Consider the following 22,770-nt stretch of genomic DNA (forward strand, 5'->3'; position numbering starts at 1 on the left):
GAGATGGAGTCTCGCTCTGTCACCCAAGCTGGAGTGCAGTGGCTGGATCTCCGCTCACTGCAAGCTCCGCCTCCCGGGTTCACGCCATTCTCCTGCCTCAGCCTCCCGAGTAGCTGGGACTACAGGCGCCCGCCACCTCGCCCGGCTAGTTTTTTGTATTTTTTAGTAGAGACGGGGTTTCACCATGTTAGCCAGGATGGTCTCGATCTCCTGACCTTGTGATCCGCCCGCCTCGGCCTCCCAAAGTGCTGGGATTACAGGCTTGAGCCACCGCGCCCGGCCTGGTTTGAGTTTTAAATGCGTCCTTCTGGCTTCTGTTTAGAGTGGGAGAAAAAAATGAAACACTACAAGGAGACATAAGCAGGAAGAGTATCGGGCGTTAAGTGGCAGTGTCACCCAGGCAGCAGAGTCTGAAGTTCAGAAGAAAGATTAGGGTTAAAGCTGTATTTTCTTTTCTTTCCTTTTTTTGTTTTTTTGTTTTTGTTTTTTTGGAGACAGAGTCTTGCTCTGTCATTCAGGCTGGAGTGCAGTGGCTTGATCTCGGCTCACTTGAACCTCCACCTCTCAGGTTCAAGTGATTCTCCCACCTCAGCCTCCCGAGTAGCTGGGACTACAGGCACACACCACCATTACCAGCTAATTTTATGTTTTTAGTAGAGACGGGGTTTCACCATGTTGGCCAGGCTGGTCTTGAACTCCTGACCTCAGGTGATCTGCCTGCCTCGGCCTCCCAAAGTGTTGGGATTACAGGCCTGAGCCACCTGGCCTTAAAGCTGTATTTTCAAATCATGAGGCTGTAGATGATATTTAAGACCATGAGGCTGTATGAGGTCACCTGGGAAGGTCTAGCATAAGTTCATTTTATTAAAATATGTTTCTGTTCTTTTCAGCTTGCCTATCTCAGGTTTAGTCTGTGGTTTCTTAAGGAATAGTTTCTCTGGGTGTTCATTTAAATGCTTAAAATTAAAAAAAAAAAAAAAAAGCAGGTTTAAAAGGAGAGATCTACACCTTGCTTCCAAGGTTCACATAGTTTGCCCTGTAGGAGTAAAGAGCATCCTACAAGCCACAAAGAAGCAAAGTAGACTAGGCCCCTGATTCATAAGTAGAGGAATAAGAGTAGGAATTCCTTTTTCATCTTGAAGGCCAGAGAGGGGCTCTAGGCTGGGCATGGTGGCTCATGCCTGTAATCCCTGCAGTTTGGGAGGCCGAGGCGGGTGGATTGCTTGAGGGCAGATGTTTGAAACCAGCCTGGGCAACATAGCAAGACACCATCTGTATAGAAAGTTTTTAAAATTAGCCAGGCATGGCGGCACATGCCTGTGGTCTGAGCTCCTCAGGAGACTGAGGTGGGAGGTTTGCTTGGGCCCAGACTGCAGTCAAGACTGCAGAGCTGTGATTGTGCCACTGCACTCCAACATGGGCAACACTGAGCCCCTGTCTCAAAAAAAAAAAAAAGAGGCTCTGAATACTCTGATTTCTGAATTCTGAAATAATTTACATTTTAATTTTGGGGGAAGGGCTTGGGGATTCACTTGTAAATTAGAAACTCCTGGAATAGTTCTTAGAAAAATGAGACATCAAGATTGAAATTAATTCCGAGGATGTACTATGTGTGTGTGTTGCTAGAGAAACAGTACAGTTAGCTGCTTTCTGGCATTTTTCCTTTGCCCTGAGATTTATTTAGCTTTGGGATTTCCCCAGAACCATTTATGGACAGGGAAGAGATTAATCAACCTAAAAATGTCAGGAAAACCTAATGTCTTATGATTGAGAATGCATATGTAAAAATGTGGGACTATCTGGCCTTCTCTGTTAGTAAAAACATCGTTTTAGCAAATGATGTATGGCAGCTGCCTCTTACTGTGTCATTGTTTGTATATTCTTCCTGAAGTAAGGTTATCTTTGCATTTGACTCTGTTTAGTAAGGGGTTGTTATAAACTGCACTGTTTGTGTTTCTGTGTCAGACCTATTTTAAATGCTTATGTGTAAGGAGAATGAAGAGCTTTTCTCCCTTTGCAGAGATTCAAGAAGTCCTGTCTCACAGGACAGCTTTTAGCCCTCTGCGGAGGCCAAACCTCCGCTCATTCTCTTGGGAGAAAAAGCTCTATCCCCCAAGTGTTGGTCTAACTTTTCCCAGTTGTTCCTCTAGAAATTTTCCTGTTTTAAATCTCACTCTCTCATCCCCTGAAACTCCTTCTCATTGACCTGTGCATCCAGGCCCCTCTACTGGATGGTAACGGTCACCTCTCTTCCCCTGTGCCTGCCCTGCTTGGTGTTTACAATGTCATGAAGGCACTGACTATTGTTTCCCCTTAGTCATTGCTGGGCCACGCTTTGTGGATTGACTTGCCTTAATCTTTCCTAGTTAAGTCAGTTGTTCTAGTCCTTTAATTGTTACTTGTTTTTCTCTAGAATGTCTCACTGAGCTCCATAAACCCTACTGCCAAGTACAGGCGTCATCCCTGTCCCGCTCTGGTGCATTGTCTCCCTCACCACTCCCTCCAGTTCACATCATGGTTAATTCAGTGTTAGATTAGATGGTAACCACACATCTGTCTTGGTTTTTAGTTCTCTCACTCTTGTTCTTAACCTGTTAGTTTGTACGTATTTCATATTTTCCCCTGCATAAGTATTTTTCTCAACAATCCTGTTTTATTCTCTTTTCCTCCCAAATTCCCCACCTCTTGGAATCCATTTAAAGGATAAATATCTTCTATATTTGGAGATTTTTGAAGTTAAGATTGTAAACCCATCTCCTTACGGCTTTAATCTTACTGTTTATGAACTCAAAAGAACACAAGTTGAATCAGGTTTGGTTGCCACTGGGTCTTCTAGGAAAAAATATTAAGACAATACCTATGAAGCAATTCATAATATGGCTCTCCCTCTACCCACCTCTACCACGCACATCTCCACATTATGAATTCATGCTGAACCATAGCCTCAAGCTTAGACAGCTCAAGATACTGTCTTTTGGGTGTGACATCAGCCCTCAAATTCCACATGTGTAGTCATTTTAAATACATTGGGCATCATGGGACAACATGAACCAGAAAAAAGATGAAAAAAAAGTACACTGGGCAAGTAATGTTATCCTCTAGTCCAACTGAAGGTCTTCATTTCTGTTAGCTATGTTTTCCCTGAAAGTTCAAAGTTCAAACTAGGCGGCGCGGTGGCCTCAAGCCTGTAATCCCAGCACTTTGGGAGGCCAGAGACTGGGCCGGATCAATGAGTCAGGAAGATCGAGACCTCCTGGCTAATACGATGAAACCCCGTCTCTTACTAAAAAATACAAAAACTAGCCGGCGACGAGGCGGCGGCCTGTAGTTCCCAGCTACTTCGGCGAGGGCTGCAGACAGGGAATGGCGTGACCCGGGAGGCGGATGCTTGCAGTGAGCTGAGAGCCGGCACTGCCACTCCACCTGAGGCGGGCAGAGCAAGACTCCGTCTCAAAAAAAAAAAAAAAAAAAAAAAAAAAGAAAGCTTCCAAAACTAGGTCTTCTGGAAGTTTTGTATGTCCTCTTTGAAACTCCAAATCGTTCCTGTGGTCAGCGTTTGTTAAGTTTCCTCTAGCAGGCGACAAGCATTGCTGCACTCCTAAATCTTAGTTTGCAGGACACTAGATTGGACAGCTAGCTTTCACAGTGACTTTTCTTTGGCCAAGCAGTTTGCGGTGTCTTTTCTCCCAAGGATTCTAACCTGTGCTAACAATGGGAGGGAAACCATTTTGGCGGGCGCAATGGCTCATACCTGCTACATTCCAACACTTTGGGAAGCTGAGATGGAGGATTGGCTTGAGCCCAGGGAGTTTGGGGTGCAGCTGAGCCAATATCATGGGGCCACTGTACTCAGCCTGGGTGATAGAGCAAGACCCTGCTCTTCAGCAAAAAGAAAAAAGAGGAGAGACCAAGCAGAGAGAAAACAGTTTCAAGAAAGATGGACTCACTCTTTCAAAATAGTACACATTGAATAATTGGAACACCATAGGAAGTTTAGTGAATTAAGTTGGGACTTGGGCCAAGTGTAGGTAAGCAATGCCAAAATAAAAAACAAATTGTATTGGTACTACTATTAGGTTGCAGAGGGAGACTGTTTAGGTCACTTCCCACCCCAGGCCGCCCCTTGCTGTGATCTCAGACCAGTCTCTGCGAAGAGTTTTGGGGATTCTAGTTCAGAGAACAGCGTTGAACAAAAAGAACTCGGTGTACACATAATGTATTATAAGCCAGGACCACGAAGAAGACCCATCTGTCTAAAGGGAAGGGCATATTTGTGTTTAGGAAAGAATTAGGAAAATAAAGTTGGCTCTCTATAGCAGCCTTGATTATTTTAGGAGAGTTTGGACATGGGTGTGTAACTGCGCAGAATAGCTGGAAATGCTTGCCCACAGTGGATAGCCAAGGTAGACTGAAGAGGAAGAGACTGAGATCTAAGAGTCCTGCTGATGTAAACAGAGCGACTAATCCAGATGTAGGTTGTGAGGGCCTGGTCCAGAATGGTAACAGTGGGACTGGTAGAAATGACAGTTCATTTTTGAAAGCAGGTGGCTGGATTTGGTGGACTTTTGGATTGATATAAAGGATTGACACATGAGATGTTAGGGACCATTTTGAAACTGGTCCACCATGTTGGATGGTAGCCTCAAGAGCTTTAGTGGTTGATACATTTTGTTTGTTAATTTGTTTGTTGCTCACAAACTAAGGAAGTCACTTCCAGATGACCCCTTAAACATTCCATCCTGGGAATTCTTGGGCTAGTAACATGACTGTTGATGAGAGCCTGAGAATTCTAGGGAAGCATGCCTGTTTCCAAGATGGCCCCAGTTTTTGTTTTATTTTGTTTGTTTTGTTTTGTTTTGTTTTGTTTTGTTTTGAGAACAGAGTTTCTCTCTTGTCGCCCAGGCGTGGAGCGCAATGGCATGATCTCAGCTCACTGCAACCTCCGCCTCCTGGGTTCAAGCGCGATTCTCCTGCCTCAGCCTCCTGAGTAGCTGGGTTCACAGTGCCTGCCACCACACCTGGCTAATTTTTTTTTTTTTTTTTTTGAGCATAGAGGGCTCCACTCTGTCACCCAGGCTGGAGTGCAGTGGTACAGTGTCGGCTCACTGCAACCTCTGCTTCCCAGGTTCAAGCAGTTCCCCTGCCTTAGCCTCCCAGGTAGCTGGGATTGCAGGTGCGCACCACCACACCCAGCTAATTTTTGTATTTTTAATAGAGACGGGGTTTCACCATGTTGGCCAGGCTGGTCTCTAACTAATTACCTCAGGTGATCCACCTACCTTGGCTTCCCAAAGTGCTAGGATTACAGGTGTGAACCACCACGCCTGACCTGTTTTGTTTTGTTTTTGAGACGGGGTATCGCTCTGTTAACCAGGCTAGAGTGCAGTGGTGCAATCTCAGCTCACCTCAACCTCTGCCTCCCAGGCTCAAGCAGTCCTCCCACCTCAGTCTTGTGAATAGTTGGGAGCAGTGGTGCTTAGTTAGGCAATGTGATCTTGGATAAATGGTCTAGCTCATTTGTGCCTCATTCTCCTAAACTACAAAATATGTGAATCTTAACAGTATTTAAATCATGATGATTATCGGATTTTTTTTTTTCTCAGCACAAATAACAGTGATAATTCTGGGATTTAAATGAGTTAATGCACTTAGAACAATGCACTATAAGTGTTAACCGTTAATGTTATTAATGTACTAAGCACTACATTTTAACTATTAATATTATTGCTACTCTCTCTTTTTAAGTGAAAACTGAAAAAAATAAAACAGGAGCATGTGTCTTTTGCTCAGGGCATGTGACGGAATGGCTTTGTATCTTCTAAGAAGATGTATCTTAGCTCAGTATCATAGAAAGGAATCAGACCCTACTGACACCAGACTATTGCAAACAGACAATTGGCTGGGTTGCTCTCAGAATTTCTGGTCCTTCCCTAAGAGTGCTTCAGTTTTTGCTATATTCTATGCAGGTGATTTTCTATGATAGCGACTGGAACCCCACTGTGGACCAGCAGGCCATGGACAGGGCCCACCGCTTGGGGCAGACAAAGCAGGTTACCGTGTACCGGCTCATCTGTAAAGGCACCATTGAAGAACGCATTCTGCAAAGAGCCAAGGAGAAGAGTGAGGTAAGCACAAGGGAAAGAAATTCCTGCCCTGATGGAGCAAACAGAAAGTCTGACCACATCGACTGGATTGAGACTATTTAAAACGCTATTGCCTTTTATTGGTCCTGATGAAACTACAATTTCTTCTGAACAGAAAATAAAATCAGGTCCCATGCAATAGCAATCCTGACTTCCCTGGCCATGCCTCATTCCCTTTCCCCCAGAATGGTTTCCGTAGCCTGGATCCAGCTGTTGTTCATGTGGAGACTGACACCAGTAATGGCCTCTCGTATTCAGGGGAAGAAGGATTGACATTTTTGAGTTCTTATCCTAATACTCTCAACTTACCTGCCTCTGAATTGTATGCCAAATTTGTTAGTTTCCAAAGAAATTATTATTTTTTGTTTTTTTCCATCCTGATTCAGTACTGTTAGATTTTCTAGTTAGCAGTTCCAAGCAAAGAAGTTATCATTTTCCTTCTGTCAGACAAATAATCTGGATGAGCCAATCGATGAACTGAAATGAAAAGGGGGAAAAGAAGGAATAGGAAACCAGAGGCCTCACCTGAGGAGTGGGTTGAGAGCGATGTGTATCTTTTTCTGGATATCTGCCGTAGTGGAATGGATGCCTAGAGGCGACATTTTGATCTGCTTTGGTGTAGATTCAGCGGATGGTGATTTCAGGTGGGAACTTCAAGCCAGATACCTTGAAACCCAAAGAGGTGGTTAGTCTTCTTCTAGACGACGAAGAGTTGGAGAAGAAACGTATGTACTCGAAACCTCTAGACACTCCTTTTACGTATCTGAAAATGGAAGAGGTACTTGGCTGTGTGCCAAGGGTAGGCAAAGCCAAAGGCTATATTTAGAGAAAATATTTTTGTGCTCGTATTTTATATAAAAACCCAAACAAGATTGTGTTCTGGGCCAGGCATGGTGGCTCATGCCTATAATCCCAGCACTTTGGGAGGCCAAGGTGGGCAGATCACCTGAGGTCAGGAGTTTGAGACCAGCCTGGCCAACGTTGTGAAATCCTGCCTCTACTAAAAATTCAAAAAATTAGTTGGGCATGGTGGCGGGCGTCTATAATCCCAGCACTTTGGGAGGCCAAGGCAGGAGAATTACTTGAACCCAGGAGGCGGAGATTGCAGTGAGCCAAGATCGTGCCATTGCACTCCAGCCTGGGCAACAAGAGCGAAACTCCACCTTAAAAACAACAACAACAACAAAAAAAAAACGGCAAGGTGGCTCACACCTGTAATCCCAGCACTTTGGGAGGCCAAGGCGGGTGGATCACGAGGTCAGGAGTTCCAAGACTAGCCTGGCCAACCTGGTGAAACCCCGTCTCTACTAAAAATACAAACATTAACCAGGCGTGGTGGTGGGCACCTGTAATCCCAGCTACTCGGGAGGCTGAGGCAGGAGAATCTCTTGAAGCTGGGAGGCGGAGGTTGCAGTGAGCCAAGATCGTGCCATTGCACTCCAGCTTGGGCAACAAGAGCAAGATTCCATCTCGAAAAAAAAAGAATGCATTGTGGAGTAGAGGGCAAAATTTGTGTGTATTTTAAAGGTAAATGTGGCTTCAAATAATGTAGCTTGCACAAGAAAGGCACCTGACTTCTTAGCAGTAATGAATTTGCTCTTCTGCCCAGAAAAATGTTTTTATGGAAAAGTTGGAGAAGCACGCAGCTCTAACCATACAAACCCTCCTCCCATGTGTTTTCTGACTTTTGAGAGCATTGGGTTTCAGATTAATCCTGTGAGACTTTGAAGCCTTCCACAGCATTACAGCAGAAAATAAGTTCACATTTGCCAACACCTTCTGAAACCTTTCAGAACTCTACAGCCATGCTCAATCTGTGCAAAGCAGAGATATTAAAAGACTGAAATGAAAAAGGGAAAAAGAATAATGTGAGGAAAGGCCTATAATAATTTTTTTTTTCGAGACAGAGTTTCGTGTGTTGCCCAGGCTGGAGTGCAGTGGCACAATCGTGGCTCACCACAACCTCCACTTCCTGGGCTCAGGCAATCCTCCCGACTCAGCCTCTGGGGTAGCTGGGACCCACACACATATCACTGTGCCTGGCTAATTTTTGTATTTTTATAGAGATGGGGTTTTACCATGTTGGCCCGGCTGGTCTCAAACTGGGCTTGAGCAGTCACCCCGCCCCAGCCTCCCAAAGTGCTAGGATTACAGACGTGAGTCACCACACTGAGCCAGCCCATAATACTTAAATAGAGTGTGACTTAAACCCAAATTTGAGAATCCAAGTTAGAAAACCACTGGTTATCTGCCTTAAACAGATAGAAGTGATACCTTGGAAAATAAACATCAGGGGATATGGTCACCTTAATTTTAAGAAAGTGAGGATTATGATTACCACAGGTACTTCATCAGGTCTTAATTTATCTTCTTGATAGTGAGGCTGCGGCAGGAAGAGAAACGGCAACAGGAGGAAACCAACCGAGTGAAAGAGCGCAAGCGGAAGCGGGAAAAGTATGCAGAGAAGGTATCTCCAGCCTGGAATGGTGGATAGGGGCTAATGGGGCCTGGGGTACTTACCAAAAAGGCTTTGGGGTACATAGCTTCTCATCTTGGTTACTGGTTGGTATCCAGCTTCAGCTTGTGTATGATCAGCCACATTTCTGGGCTGACTCATGTTTTGCTCAGGAGAAATGTGGCCTTGGTAGATCTGTACTCCCCACACAAACTCACACTTACAGTGGTGGTCACAGTTTAATTATGGAAACCATTTGTCAGGGCTGTTACAAAGCGTGTAAAGCTAAAATGTGACTAAGATCGGCATTACTTACTTATATTATTAGGCTCCATAGAATCTTAGAAAGGGCCTAAGAGGTCATGAGATCCATAACCTACCAGAATTCTGCTTGTGTACCACTCAGTGTCATCTGTCACTAGAAAAATAAACACCCAGCTTAGAAATAAGAAATAAGAAACAAGAATAAGAAATGTCCATTCATCTCTTTTCTCCAGTTCACACCAAGGATTTGAACTGTCTTAAAATTTTCTTAAAAGAAAACAGAGGCCGGGCGCGGTGGCTCAAGCCTGTAATCCCAGCACTTTGGGAGGCCGAGACGGGCGGATCACGAGGTCAGAAGATCGAGACCATCCTGGCGAACACAGTGAAACCCCGTCTCTACTAAAAAATACAAAAAACTAGCCGGGCGAGGTGGCAGGCGCCTGTACTCCCAGCTACTCGGGAGGCTGAGGCAGGAGAATGGTGTAAACCCAGGAGGCGGAGCTTGCAGTGAGCTGAGATCATGCCACTGCACTCTAGCCCGGGCGACAGAGTGAGACTCTGTCTGAAAAAAAAAAAAAAGAAAAAGATATATAGAAAATATATTGAAACATTGGCCCTCTCTTTTGTGGGACTGCATTCAGTCAGCCCCAGTAAGTGCTAGATGTGCCAGCGGCTGGTGAGGCTCTTCGCGCCATGAGGATCAGGGTTGGTGTGGCTCTGGTTCAGTGTAACTGCCCCAACTTTAAACTCTTATTATTGTGGCAGATATTCATAAGCTTTCTTTTTTTTCTTTTGAGCCGGGGTCCAATTTCTGGGCTCAAGCAATCCTCCCACCTCAGCCTCCTAAGTAGTTGGAATTATAGGCATGTGCCACAGTACTCGACTGAAATACACATAGACTCTTATTAAAGCCATCCCTTCTTCCTTATGCAGTTTTTCTTCCTTAAAAGTGTGCTGATTGAGAAGTTTATAAACTAAAGAAGAAAAGCTCTGTTACCCTTTTCATCCCAAATCCTGCTTTTCTTTTGGGGTGCATCCTCACACGTTTTCCATATTTATCTGTGGTTCCCAGAAGAAAAAGGAAGATGAATTGGATGGGAAAAGGAGAAAAGAGGGTGTGAACCTGGTGATCCCATTTGTTCCCTCGGCTGATAACTCCAACCTCTCTGCTGACGGAGATGACTCCTTCATTAGCGTGGACTCAGCCATGCCAAGCCCTTTCAGTGAGGTGAGGCTCCTTTTAGATGCCTGCATCACAGCAGTAAGGAGTGTCCTGACCGTGTAGCAGGGACACACTGCTGGGCAGTCTTTGCTTCTCCTGGAGTTCTCCAGCCTTGTTGAAGTAGGTTGCACGTGAGTTCTGTAAGGAGAAAAACAAAGGAGGATAGGTTGGTTTCTCAGAAGCCAAAGCAGCCTCAGCTGTGAAGCATGTTCCTAGCTGGGTGCAAGGCCGTGGGCAGTGAGCACAGGGAGTAGTAATGATCTTAACCCTTCCTTTTCTAGATCTCCATCAGCAGTGAGCTGCACACTGGCTCCATTCCTCTGGACGAGAGCAGCAGTGACATGCTGGTCATTGTGGATGACCCAGCCTCCTCAGCCCCTCAGTCTCGAGCTACCAACTCTCCCGCATCCATAACAGGCTCCGTCTCAGACACCGTGAATGGTAATTGCTGCTGTCTTGTACAGCTTGGGCCTGGTCCATTGCCCAGCACTGGTTTGGTTGTGGGTAAGGTCCTGATTCCTTCTAAGATAATGGTATTTTTATTCTTTCAATAGCTTTGTCAAGTAAAATGAAGAAACAAAAGGTTTAGGGAAAGCAAAATAAGAACTTTATAAAGATTTAAAACTTGTTTGTTTTTTAGTCATCCCTGTCTTTCAGATTCACCATTGTTTTGCTGATTTTAATTAATGTTAGCTTTTCTGGGCCTTTCCTCACTTTGTTGTGTGGGGCCCAGTGTTGCTGCCGTTCTTGGGGAGCTCTGGGTTCAGAACTCGAGGGTAAAATTTGACTCTCCAAGGCAGATGAGTCCCAGGTAGCAAGTCACTTCCCTTTGTAATGGACAAATTTAAAGAGGAAACTCAGGAGTGATGTAACTACTCTTCAGCATGAAAAGCAGCTTGAGGAGTTAGGATGTTTTCATTGTTTAGAATTCTTAGTATTCTGTGTGACTCTGATCTAGCCATTATTAAGTGGAGATATAGACCTCCTCATGGGTCCTAAAACAAACACCCCAAGAGCCCGCTTTCTCTTGTCAGGAGAAGATTATGTTAACATCTTGGAGAGATTCACTTTTTTTTTTCCCTTTTGGCCCATTTGTTCCCACAGGAATTTCCATTCAGGAAATGCCAGCTGCAGGACGTGGTCACTCAGCCCGAAGCCGAGGCCGCCCCAAAGGTTCAGGAAGCACAGCCAAAGGAGCAGGGAAGGGCCGGAGCCGAAAGTCCACAGCAGGCAGCGCTGCTGCAATGGCAGGAGCCAAAGCTGGGGCTGCAGCGGCCTCTGCGGCTGCCTATGCTGCATACGGGTACAATGTGTCTAAAGGTACAGAAGCCCAGGGTGGCTGCAGACTTTGTTCTGGTCAGAGACAGTCTAGAAATTCTGTCAGGTAGAACATGTAGGAAACCCCCAGGCCAGGAGCCTTCTTCCTAGAACAACTGGGGTTCTGCTTCTTTGTAATAAGCACTGTTGACTCACCCCTTGCCCTCCTGATGGTACAGGGCTGCCTTTGGATTGGAAGTAGCTGTAGAAAGAGAGAACTGAATTGCGCACTGTACTACTTTAAACATTCTGAATTTTTCTTGCTTTGGGGAACTGATTTGTTTTCTTCCTAGGCTTTTATTTCTGAGATCCACATTTTAGTAATCCAAATTAGCATAGTTAGCATTCATGCAGCTATGTGATTTATCACCTAGATACGAGGCACCTGCTGTGTGCATAGGCGTATACCACATGGGCCGTGCACAGTGGCTCATGCCTGTAATCCCAACGCTTTGAGAGACTGAGACAGGCAGATCACTTGAGGCCAGAAGTTCGAGACCAGCCTGGCCAACATGATGAAACCCTGTCTCTACCAAAAAAACACAAAAAATTAGCTGGGTGTGGTGGCCTGTAGTCCCAGCTACTTGGGAGGCTGAGGCATGAGAATTGACTGAACCCTGGAGGCGGAGGTTGCAGTGAGCCAAGATCACGTCACTGCACTCCAACTTGGGTGACAGAGCAAGACTCTCTCAAAAAAAAAAAAAATGTAAAAAGGAGTATTCCACATGGACCTTGCTTCTGAGTGTATAATAGCAATGAGATAGGGGAAGCCATGCATGCAGTATGCTTAATAGCAATCCACGGTCAAATACAGGTGAGTGAAAAGAGGAAAGCAGCCATGGTGGTTGTAGGTCAGGAGAGGGAACCGTGGACCTGCTGATAAGTTGCCTGTCTGTATTCAAAAGGGAGGAGAAGAATGAAGGATTTGGACTGGTGACTGAGAGCTGGCAGTGGCTAAGGCATATTGGGGGTCACTGAGCAGGTTAGGTTCCACTGAAGAGGAGCAGTGGGAGTCAAGTTTAGAAATACCTGGTGGGGCGTGCTAGGCAGGAGCTTAGCAGATGTGTGACAAGGGGCTGCAGACAGTTTGAGAAAAAAAGTGGCTGTTGTGACCGTGATATGTGAAGGATGATTGTAGCTATAAAGTATAGGACATTTGAGTGTGGTGAGAAAGAGAGAGTCACTTACAGACCTTTCTTCCCATTCAATACATGGGCTTAGTATTAGCTCATAGGATTGTTGTAGCAAGTAAAGGCATACTTGTATAGAAAGTGCTTGGAGTGTAGTAATTGCTCAGTAATTGTTAGTTTACTTGCCTTTTCTCCCACTGCAGGAATCTCAGCTTTCATTTATTGGTTCTTCCAGGAAATATGAAGTATAATAGCCTCGCCCAGTGTTTCTTAACCCTTGTCAACTTATCACATCCTTGGAAAACAACAATCATGCCAGTAGTCAAGCCTCCCATGGCAGGGTCTCACCCATGGCTGGGGCATTGCATATGTTCATAGGGTTTCTCCTCAGAACCTGCACAAAGCAGAGGGCAGGAAGGGTAAGCGAGATAGAGAGGGTAGAGCAGCACAAGAAAAACCAACAGTGCTTGGCAACTGGAAATGGAAATCAAGGGAAAGGAGTGGTTCAGACAGTGCCTGCAGTTCCACTGTGGATGAGGAGAGAGATATGTCTGCCCATGAAGCACTTAGAATTCTTTTTTGGAAAGTAAAACCAGTACATATGAAACAATTAAGGAATCATATTAGACAGTGTGTTATCACAGATAAGTGAATTTGGCTCATATAGGAAAAAGGGAAGTTCACTGTTACCCAGGGAGTCATCACTGGAGATGGGGGATTTGAGCTGTGCCCTTGAAGTGACACAGACCTTGGAGAGCAGGGGTGGCCATTGCCAGCGCAAGGAGAACTGTATGAATATAGACACAGGATAGAGAGTGCGCAGCCTTGTATCCTCTGGCCCGACTTACTGGAGAGTAGCAGGAGCATGAAATTGAGAAGGAAAAGTCTTACGATACGTGGTGTCCCAAGAAAGAAGAAAAGAAAAACCTGTTTGTGCCTAGTAAGTTACAGCTCTCACCCTGCAACCCTGGTGTTTCAGATTGTGAGTGTGTGCTCTATCTAGAGTGTCATGAGGAACATTTGACCATCTGTGGGTGAAGTAGTATGGAGAGGGTTGGGTAGTGTCATTTTCTCTTAAAAATCTATCCCTCTTACCGAAAAGACAGTTGGCAGGAAGAGCAAGCAAACATGCAAGAAGAAGTTAGCAAGGAGTTGCAGGGAGGAATTGCCACCACTTCTCCAGCTCAGACTCGTAACCAAGGCCACAGGCTCCAAGGAAGTTCACGTGGGACTGGTGCTTACATTCTTGTCTCTCTCTCCCCACAGGAATCTCCGCCAGCAGTCCTCTGCAGACATCCCTTGTTCGACCTGCTGGCCTTGCTGACTTTGGACCTTCAAGCGCCTCCTCTCCTTTGAGTTCCCCTTTGAGCAAGGGAAATAATGTTCCTGGGACTCCCAAGAACTTCCACATGACCAGCAGCCTAGCCCCAGACTCTCTGGTCCGGAAACAGGGCAAAGGCACCAACCCCTCTGGAGGACGGTAACCATCTGGGCCCTCCAGCTTCCTTCAACCAAACCAGGGCTAGAGTCCTGACCTGCCAGTGGTCTTTGGATGGCTTGCCCCATGCAGCATCTTCCATCCTGAGTCAGAAGTGGAAGTGTCCAGCAAGGGAAGAACAGGCAGGTGGATGGTGTGAGCACTTTTATCATCTGTGTCTCATCAGGAGCATCTGGGGTGCCTATAGAAGGAAGGCACAGGGCAGGGATCAGCTCCACTGCATCTCAAGTGAACTGCATAGCGAAGTCTTAAACCTCTCACGGGGCAAGCCTGACATAGACCCCCCTTTAGATGCTCAGGCACACTGTTTCCATCCCCATTCCACTCTTCGGCTCTGACACGTCCCTTGCAAAGTCTCCGCAGGTGCTGTGAAGAGCCTTCCATGGTGGAGATTTCTCTTACAATTGTGATTTCTCGTAGGGCTAGTAAGGGAGGAGATTGTGTACCTGTTGTCCACAGTCTTCAGGCAGCTCCCCAGGTCTCTGAACCCCATTTGCCAGAGTGTCATCATTAAAGAGAGCAGTGACTGCAAGAGATGGTGGAGGCTGCTAAGCATGACAGGCTAGAGGAAGTATCCACAGGCAGTTGTGTTCCCAGCAGTTCCTCCCCTGTCCTGCATGGTTCACACCAAGAGAACCTTCAGATCCCACCAGCAACAGTAGCACCTTCCACCCAGGGGACTCACAGAAGCCAGTAAAGAGACCAGGAGCCACCTCAATCAGCAGGACAGCCTCACTGCCCCTCTCGCAGACTCCCCTTTGCCTGTCCTGAATGCACAGTCTCCCTGCTCATCCCCTTCAGCCCCCTGCTTGGCTGTATGCACTGTCTATATTGCACTGAGGAAGGGACAGCAGGAATGAGGTGGAGAGGGCGGAGGGAGGGGGCAGGCTCGGCACCGGCCCTCGCAGCCCCAGCCCGGCCAGCCTGAGCTTGCTGCCCTCCGGCAGAGACAGAGGGGCAGTGTTTGCATGGGAGGTGTTTATGCCTGCCCTGCCTGATGTCCCTGGTGGAGCAGGTGCCTCCGGGCGGGAAAGCCTCTAATTTGCACACCTGAAAATCGCGGAATTGAGTTTAGATAGATTGATTTTTAAAACTTTTTTTTGGAGTAGGGGGCATAGGGGAATCATTTAATTTAAATCATTAAGATTCCCCTGCTCAAACCCAGACTCGTGTGTACAGATGCTATTTAGAGGGAATCAGAAAAATGCCAAGCCTTTTTTCTCTTTGAATGTGCTGTCTATTTTTATAACTGAACTTGTACATATGTATAAAGAGAGACACATCTTCCTTTTACTAACTGGATAAAAAAAATCTTAAATAAAATGGAGTGAGATAATTTTATGTAAATTCTGGTGTCTGTGGTCTTTGCAGCTGCCTCTCCTCAGAAGCAAACTAGAGCCCTTGGTGGATGTGGCAGGATACAGGGAAAGCAGAGCCCTCGCCTGTGATCAGAAAGGACAGGGGTTGGTGGGACAAGGAGTGGACCGTGGGTGTTTCCTCAGCAGCAGAATTGATTGGGCTTATGAATTTGCCTCTGGCCATCAGAAAGGAGGCTTGACCAAGTGTCTGACATGCAGTGGTCAGGACCCTTGTCTCCATGGTGGGCTCTTTATGACTCAGGACCTAGACCCCAGGACTGAGGTGTGGGCGGCTTGGCCTGGGCGCCATCAAGTAGAGCTACATAGTGGTCATCTTAATAGTGACAGTGTTCTCAAAGTTAGCTGTACTCTTAAGCATCATGAAAGAAAATGGTGAAATACATTCCTAAGGATGCCAAAGACATCCAGGCTGTGAAAACTTCGCTTAGTGATAGTTGGAAAAAGAGTACTCGTTCCCAGCCTGGCCCGGCAGCCAGTGTTTCTCTGACTGGGTAGAACACTGATACGCTCTTGTATCACCTGTGGGCAGGGGTCATGCGTTTCCCCAGTGCGCTGGCTGTGCGGCCTCCCTAGCCTTGCTCGCCCTGCACGCTGTTGGTCAGGGTGGGCTGGGTCCTGGGCAGCTGATGCCCACCATAGTCACAGGGATCAGCCTTTCTTCACTGGTATCAAGTAGCATTAGTAGATACTCTGGATCTTGTTTATCTTGCTGGTGAACTTGACCAAGGCCTCACACAGAGTAAACCAACATCCGAACCAAGCAGTTCTGCCTTTACATGCTAGTTAAGAGTTTTCATAAGAAAAAGTAGTAATTTGACACCTGAATCGTCCCTTAAGGCAGCGCTTCTCCAGTGTTAATGTGCGTACAAATCACCTTGAGATTGTAAAATGCAAGTTCTGTTTCTGAAGGTCTAGGTTGAGCCTTGAGACTGAGTTTCTTGACAAGATCCCAGGTGATGGCCATGCTGCTAGTCCTTCGACTACCCCTGGAATAACAAGGCCCTAGGGTGCCTTCCAGCCCTGCCAAGCAGAAAATCTCTGCTCTTTGCTTATATGCCCACACCCCAGCCAGGAAGCCTTGTGCAGGAAATACTGGTTTATTTTTCCTCTTACCCAACTTAATTCACCTGATGACAGAAAATGAAATCCTAGCATTCCTACCAAAATTCAATCCTTTATATGTTTTCTCCATTTTTTTGTTGTTGTTTTGTTTTTTTTTTTTTTTTTTTGAGACGGAGTCTCGCTCTGTCGCCCAGGCTGGAGTGCAGTGGCGCGATGTCGGCTCACTGCAAGCTCCGCCTCCTGGGTTCACGCCATTCTCCCGTCTCAGCCTCCAAGTAGCTGGGACTACAGGCGCCCACCACCACGCCCGGCTAATTTTTTTTTGTATTTTTAGTAGAGACGGGGTTTCACCGTGTTAGCCAGGATGGTCTCGATCTCCTGACCTCGTGATCCGCCCGCCTCGGCCTCCCAAAGTGCTGGGATTACAGGCTTGAGCCACCGCGCCCGGCCTGGTTTTTTCATTTTAAAACTGTTCATAATTTTCTCCGTCACCTCCTGAGTAGCACCTCTGCTGGGCATGTTCGGTATGAAAGAAGGCCTCAGATTTACTACTGTCCCTCTCCCACGTGGCCTCCACCAAGATGCAACATGTCATGGAGAGTGACCCCTGGACTGTGTTTCCTGTGCCCTGTGTCCTTTGATTGTGACCACCAGACTCCTAGATCAGTCATCGTTCTCAGCGAATTCCTAAGCCCCTCTTAGGGGGCATGGAGACCATTTGGCTGCTCTCCCACGCTTCTCTGAGACTGCCAGAGAGTCGCGAAATCCCACAACTGGGGAGGCAGCGTGTTTACCATGGGTGCCCAGTTCAGCCAACCTCATGGTGCACATTCAGGCCACTTAGATGGTGGAGTAGGAAGGAGAAGGCAGGCTGTGTTCTAGAGAAAGCAGAGACTTCTGGCTGTCACGACATTGTGTGTCCAAGTACTAAGAAGGCCCACTGCCTCATCAAAGGACCCTGAGGAAGCTGGGTGCCTCCCTTATCTGGCCTCTGGCCTCTTCCTGCACCCTCATTTCTTTCTTGCTTCAGGTCCTGGGACTTAGCTGGCTTCCCTTTCCTCTTCAAAACTGCCACCACCCACTCTTTCACTCCAGTTTCCCCCCCAACCCCACCCCGGTGGCAAGCTGCTGGGGATGGACTCCTGGTTCTCTCCTAGCTGCTGCCAGAAATGAGCATCTTGCTTTTTTTTTTTTTTTAATTAAGGATTTTCTTGCTCATCAAAACAAGGACACCAGGCAAAAACAATACTGTACGTGGAGAATTGCAAAGCTTAAGAAATACTTCACAGCCCTCACAGAGTCCCTGCCTACATTTCCTGGCACCTTCGGTGAGAAACAAGGATTCCTGAGGGAGCGGTTCCCTGACTCTTGCCTCCTTCCTAGAGAGCTGAGTTCTTTCTTCCAGAAAGGCAGATGGAGTGTGCATCTGTGAGTGCCCACAAGGCCTCTGCCTCTGCTCTCCTGCCACTTGGGTTTTCATTGTTCACACAAATCTTAAAAATGAGTATGTGGCCCAAGGGTTGGGGAGGCCCCTCTGGGTCTGACTTGGCAACAGCCTCAGGGGAAGAAGGAAGGGAGCACAAAGGTTCAGAGTCGCAGGAGGGGGGCAGTTTTCTAAGCTTGCCCAGCTGATGCCCCCCCTAAAGCAGCTCTGGGAGATAATGCCCAGCCTCAGCTCAGAATGTTCCACCCTCCTACCACCACCAGCATATCACCACAAACCCCACCCTGAACCATAGGCCCACCCCACAAGCTGCTCCTGGCTGCCAGAGAAGAAAGGAGCTCCCCTCCCATTTCCCAGGTGAGAGGTCCCAGAAGACCTATGCAGCTCCATGCCTTGCACCCTTGAAGAGATGGTGCCAGTTACCTGGGGATGTCTGAGCAGAGTGGTAAGGAGGGTTCAAGTCCAATGGATTGGCAGTGCAGTTCAGCTTCAGCAGTCTTAGTTTGCCTTCAGCACAATGGAATTGGGAAGAGCAGCATAAACTCACCTAGAATTTTTCTGAATAGCCAAGTCTTTCAGAGGGCTAACATTTTAACCCGGTATTTTAAGCACCAGAATTGGCTTGGTTAGAACTCTCTTTAAAGGATACTGTGTCACTGCATGGTTAAACAGAACATATGGAACATACCTTAACCTCTCCTAAGGGCTTGGGTTCATGTGGGCATCTGGTGCTTTCAGGCCTACTGCGATGTACTACTGTTTCCCCCGGTTTAAATCATATCAAGAGCTACATGGCCACAAATCTTTGTGTGTGTGTGTGTGAGAGAGAGAGAGACAGACAGGATTTTGCTCTGTCACCCAGGCTGGAGTGCAGTGGTGCAATGACAGCTCACTGCAGCCTCGACCTCCCAGGCTCAAGCGATCCTCCCTGATCAGCCTCTACCATAATGCTGGGGTTCTAGCCACAGTTCTTAAGTTCTGAACAGTAACTGTGCCAGCTGCTTCAGTATTTTTGTGCTTATATGATGAGGTAGCTTCTACCCTTAAAAAATAAAAATTTTTTTTTTCTTTTTTTCCCCCAAACACTGCAGATCTTAACACCCCTTCTTCTAATGTACCTTTTCTAAATTGTTGGGGGCTTGGAAACCATTTAACCTAACTCAGAACTTCTGAGCTAACAAAAAGAACTTCAAAGGAGGATCGTAGAGTGTCCTAGGAATGAAGTAACTGAGCTTCAGGGTGTGCTTTCCATGGATGCCTGTGGCCCTCTGCTGGGTCGCAGTGCCGCAGTTCTGGATAAGTAACGTGTTCTAGATAAGGGTGTTCCGGTTTGAACCAGTTCAATAAAGTTTGTTGCTTTTATTTTACTCCTTTTTTTCATTCTTTAAAAAAAAGTATAGATCACCTTGCACAACGAGGAAAAGTTCTGCCAAAGGGTCTAGGCAGTAGACTGGTGCATGCTCTCCCTCTCAGACTCCATCTGTAGGCAGTGTACGTCTGTGGAGTCCATCACAGGATTTTAGTGGGAGCAGTGAAAATGAAATGGGCAAGCCCAAAAGCCAGTGTTGTTGCACTTCATCTTCACTACCCATGCCTCATCTTTATTGGGCTAGGCTGGTCATCCTAGGGAGTAATTGCAGTGTCTGTCCACTAGTTGGGCCATAAGCCCTCTGACCAGTTAATCTCATTGTTCATAATTGGTTAAGGTAACACATGATGCCATAACAGACCCCAAAATGCAATAGCTTAAATAAGATATAAATTATTATTTCTCACACAGAAGAGTTTGAATTTGGATCTGCTCTACACGATCACTGACTGTCCCAGGTTCTTTCCATCTTGTTTCTCTGCTATTTCCATGCTTTTGTCCTCATCAGCATGGTCATTGCTGGTTTATAGAAATGTCCTATGGGGCCGGACACAGTGTTTCACACCTGTAATCCCAGCACTTTGAGAGGCCAAGGCGGGCGGATCACTTGAGTTCAGGAGTTTGAGTCCAGCCTGGCCAACATGGTGAAACCCCGTCTCTACTAAAAATACAAAAAAATTAGCTGGACATGGTGGCAGGCACCTGTAATCCCAGCTACTCAGGAGGCTGAAGCAGGAGCATCACTTGAATGCAGAAGGTGGAGGTTGCAGTGAGCCAAGATTGTGCCACTGCACTCTAGCCTGGGTGACACAGCAAGACTCCACCTCAAAAAAAAATAAAGAAAAAAAAGAAAAAGAAATGTTCTATGGGAGGGGAAGACTGGGGAGGGGATTCACCTTCTGTACTGTCTCAAGACTTAGACCCTTAAGTGGCTCACACACTTATCAGAGAGAACTTTAGACCTAAGGACCTATCTAACTCCAAAGGAGGCTGCCATGTAATTACGGAAGAAGAGAACAGATTTGGATGGACAGCCGATAGTTCGGACACAACGCTCCAATGGAAAGGGGGCAAAAACACTTACTAAAGATTTTTTTTTTTTTTTGAGACGGAGTCTCGCTCTGTCGCCCAGGCTGGAGTGCAGTGGCCAGATCTCAGCTCACTGCAAGCTCCGCCTCCCGAGTTTACGCCATTCTCCTGCCTCAGCCTCCCGAGTAGCTGGGACTACAGGCGCCCGCCACCTCGCCCGGCTAGTTTTTTGTATTTTTTTTTAGTAGAGACGGGGTTTCACCGTGTTAGCCAGGATGGTCTCGATCTCCTGACCTCGTGATCCGCCCGTCTCGGCCTCCCAAAGTGCTGGGATTACAGGCTTGAGCCACCGCGCCCGGCCAGATTTATTTTTTAAAGCACTTTCTTTGTGCCAAGCACTGTACATAAATAGAAAATATACACACATGCAAATGGATAATAGCCATGGGAAATGTTCAGCTATATTAGGGCTCTACAGAGAGACAACCAATAGGATATAGATATATGAGAGGGGATATATTGGGGGAATAGGCTCACATGGAAAGTCCCATGATAGGCGGTCTGCAAATTGGAGAACCAGGGAAGCTGGCAGCGTGGTTCATCCAAGTCTGAAAGCCTTAGAAACAGGGAAGCCAGTGCTGTAACTGTCAGTCTGAACCTGAAGACCTGAAAACCTAGGGAGCCTCTGGTGCAAGTCCCAGAGTCCACATCCCAGAGAACCCGAAGCCCCGATGTCCAGGAGCAGGAGAAGAAGGGTGTCCCCACTTTAGAAGAGAGGGAATTTGCCTTTCCTCTGCCTTTTTGTTCTACGTGGGCCCCATACCATAATCCAGTCAAGTTGACACCTAAAATTAACCATCACGTCAACCTCATTGATAAATGCAAAATAAAATGAGAATCCTAGCATTTCCTGTCATATTGGGTGAAATTTGTTTTCACATAACAATTGCCAGAGTTGGCTAAACTATAATAAATGAAACATTGTAGTTTAAGCTTCAAGACTCATGTGTGTGCCCTCTGCATATGTGGCATGAAGCATGGCTCTAGCCTGGGGGACCCCCTCTGCCTTGGAAGAGGTGGTCCTAGGGCTGTCCCTTTATCTCCAGTGACATCTGCCCCTGGTGGGCCTCATCCAACATCCAGACCTCAAAGTTGACCTCAAGGAGAATGATCTGGACAAAATGCTGTTCCACCATAACCCCAATTTCATCACCAATGAACCTCTCAAGGATTGGCATGGTGGGAGCTGAGGGCCAGGAGCAATGAGGACCTGGCTGGCTGGACCACACCTGCAGAGATCAATGAGTGAGGCCCAGCCTGGACAAGCATCTGCGAGCAAGTTACAGAGGTGGCTATGGAAAACGTTCCAAAACTATCAATAAACATTTTATATCCATGTACTAAAACACAGGACTACATTTTCTTCCTATTATTTTTATAAAAAGTGATATTGCAATATTGTTATCACTCAAAACGGCAAAGAATGTGTAGCTCTTCACAAAAAGACAATAATGGCCGGGCACGGTGGCTCACACCCATAATCCCGGCACTTTGGGAGGCCGAGACGGGCGGATCACGAGGTCAGGAGATCGAGACCATCCTGGCTAACACGGTGAAACCCTGTCTCTACTAAAAATACAAAAAAATTAGCCAGGCATGGTGGCAGCGCCTGTAGTCCCAGCTACTCAGGAGGCTGAGGCAGGAGAATGGCGTGAACCCGGGAGGCGGAGCTTGCAGTGAGCTGAGATCATGGGACTGCACTCCAGCCTGGGGGACAGAGCTAGACTCTGTCTAAAAAAAAAAACAAAAAAAAAAACAATAACGAGTGATGAGGATACAGAGAAATTGGAGTCATTCATTGTTGGCGGGGACATAAAACAGTGTATGTACTTTGGAAACAGTTTGGCAACTCAAAAAGTTAAATGTATTGTTACTAAGATTTTATCTACTTGGCTGGGTCACACAGTATGCAGATATTTAGTCAAACATTCTGGGTGTGCCTGTAAGCATGTTCTTGGACGAGATTAACATTTACATCTGTGGGCCGAGTAAAGTGAATTGCTCTCCCTAATGTGGGCAGGCCTCATCCCATCAGTTGAAGGCCTGAATAGAACAAAAAGGCTGCCCTTCCCCTAGTGAGAGAGAACTGCTCCTACCTGACTGAGACGTTGGCTTCTTCCTGCCTTCGGACTTGCACTGAAACATTGGCTCTTTCTGGATTTCAAGTCTGCTGGCGTCTGGACTAGAACTGCACCATCAGCTCTCCTGGATCTCCAGCTTGCTCGTTATAAGAAGTCTCTACTTCTGCTGGGCGCGGTGGCTCAAGCCTGTAATCCCAGCACTTTGGGAGGCCGAGACGGGCGGATCACGAGGTCAGGAGATCGAGACCATCCTGGCTAACACGGTGAAACCCCGTCTCTACTAAAAAATACAAAAAACTAGCCGGGCGAGGTGGCAG

At 46.8% G+C, this 22,770-nt stretch overlaps 1 protein-coding gene across 1 annotated transcript in view; it reads left to right on the top strand.

The window, feature by feature from the left end:
* The window catches only part of INO80 (INO80 complex ATPase subunit), a 135,327-nt gene extending 119,951 nt beyond the window's left edge, over nucleotides 1-15,376 (top strand). Inside the window, 7 exon segments of the mRNA XM_017895419.1 lie at nucleotides 5,967-6,125; nucleotides 6,766-6,868; nucleotides 8,522-8,610; nucleotides 9,935-10,090; nucleotides 10,366-10,525; nucleotides 11,189-11,404; nucleotides 13,798-15,376. Of these exon segments, the coding sequence (XP_017750908.1) occupies nucleotides 5,967-6,125; nucleotides 6,766-6,868; nucleotides 8,522-8,610; nucleotides 9,935-10,090; nucleotides 10,366-10,525; nucleotides 11,189-11,404; nucleotides 13,798-14,015 (1,101 nt within the window). The 3' untranslated portion in view covers nucleotides 14,016-15,376.
* Nucleotides 15,377-22,770: the final 7,394 nt, after the last annotated feature.

The sequence above is a fragment of the Rhinopithecus bieti genome, unplaced genomic scaffold (genome assembly GCF_001698545.2).
Source record: "Rhinopithecus bieti isolate Rb0 unplaced genomic scaffold, ASM169854v2 scaffold_26426, whole genome shotgun sequence".
NCBI classification, from domain to species: domain Eukaryota; kingdom Metazoa; phylum Chordata; class Mammalia; order Primates; family Cercopithecidae; genus Rhinopithecus; species Rhinopithecus bieti.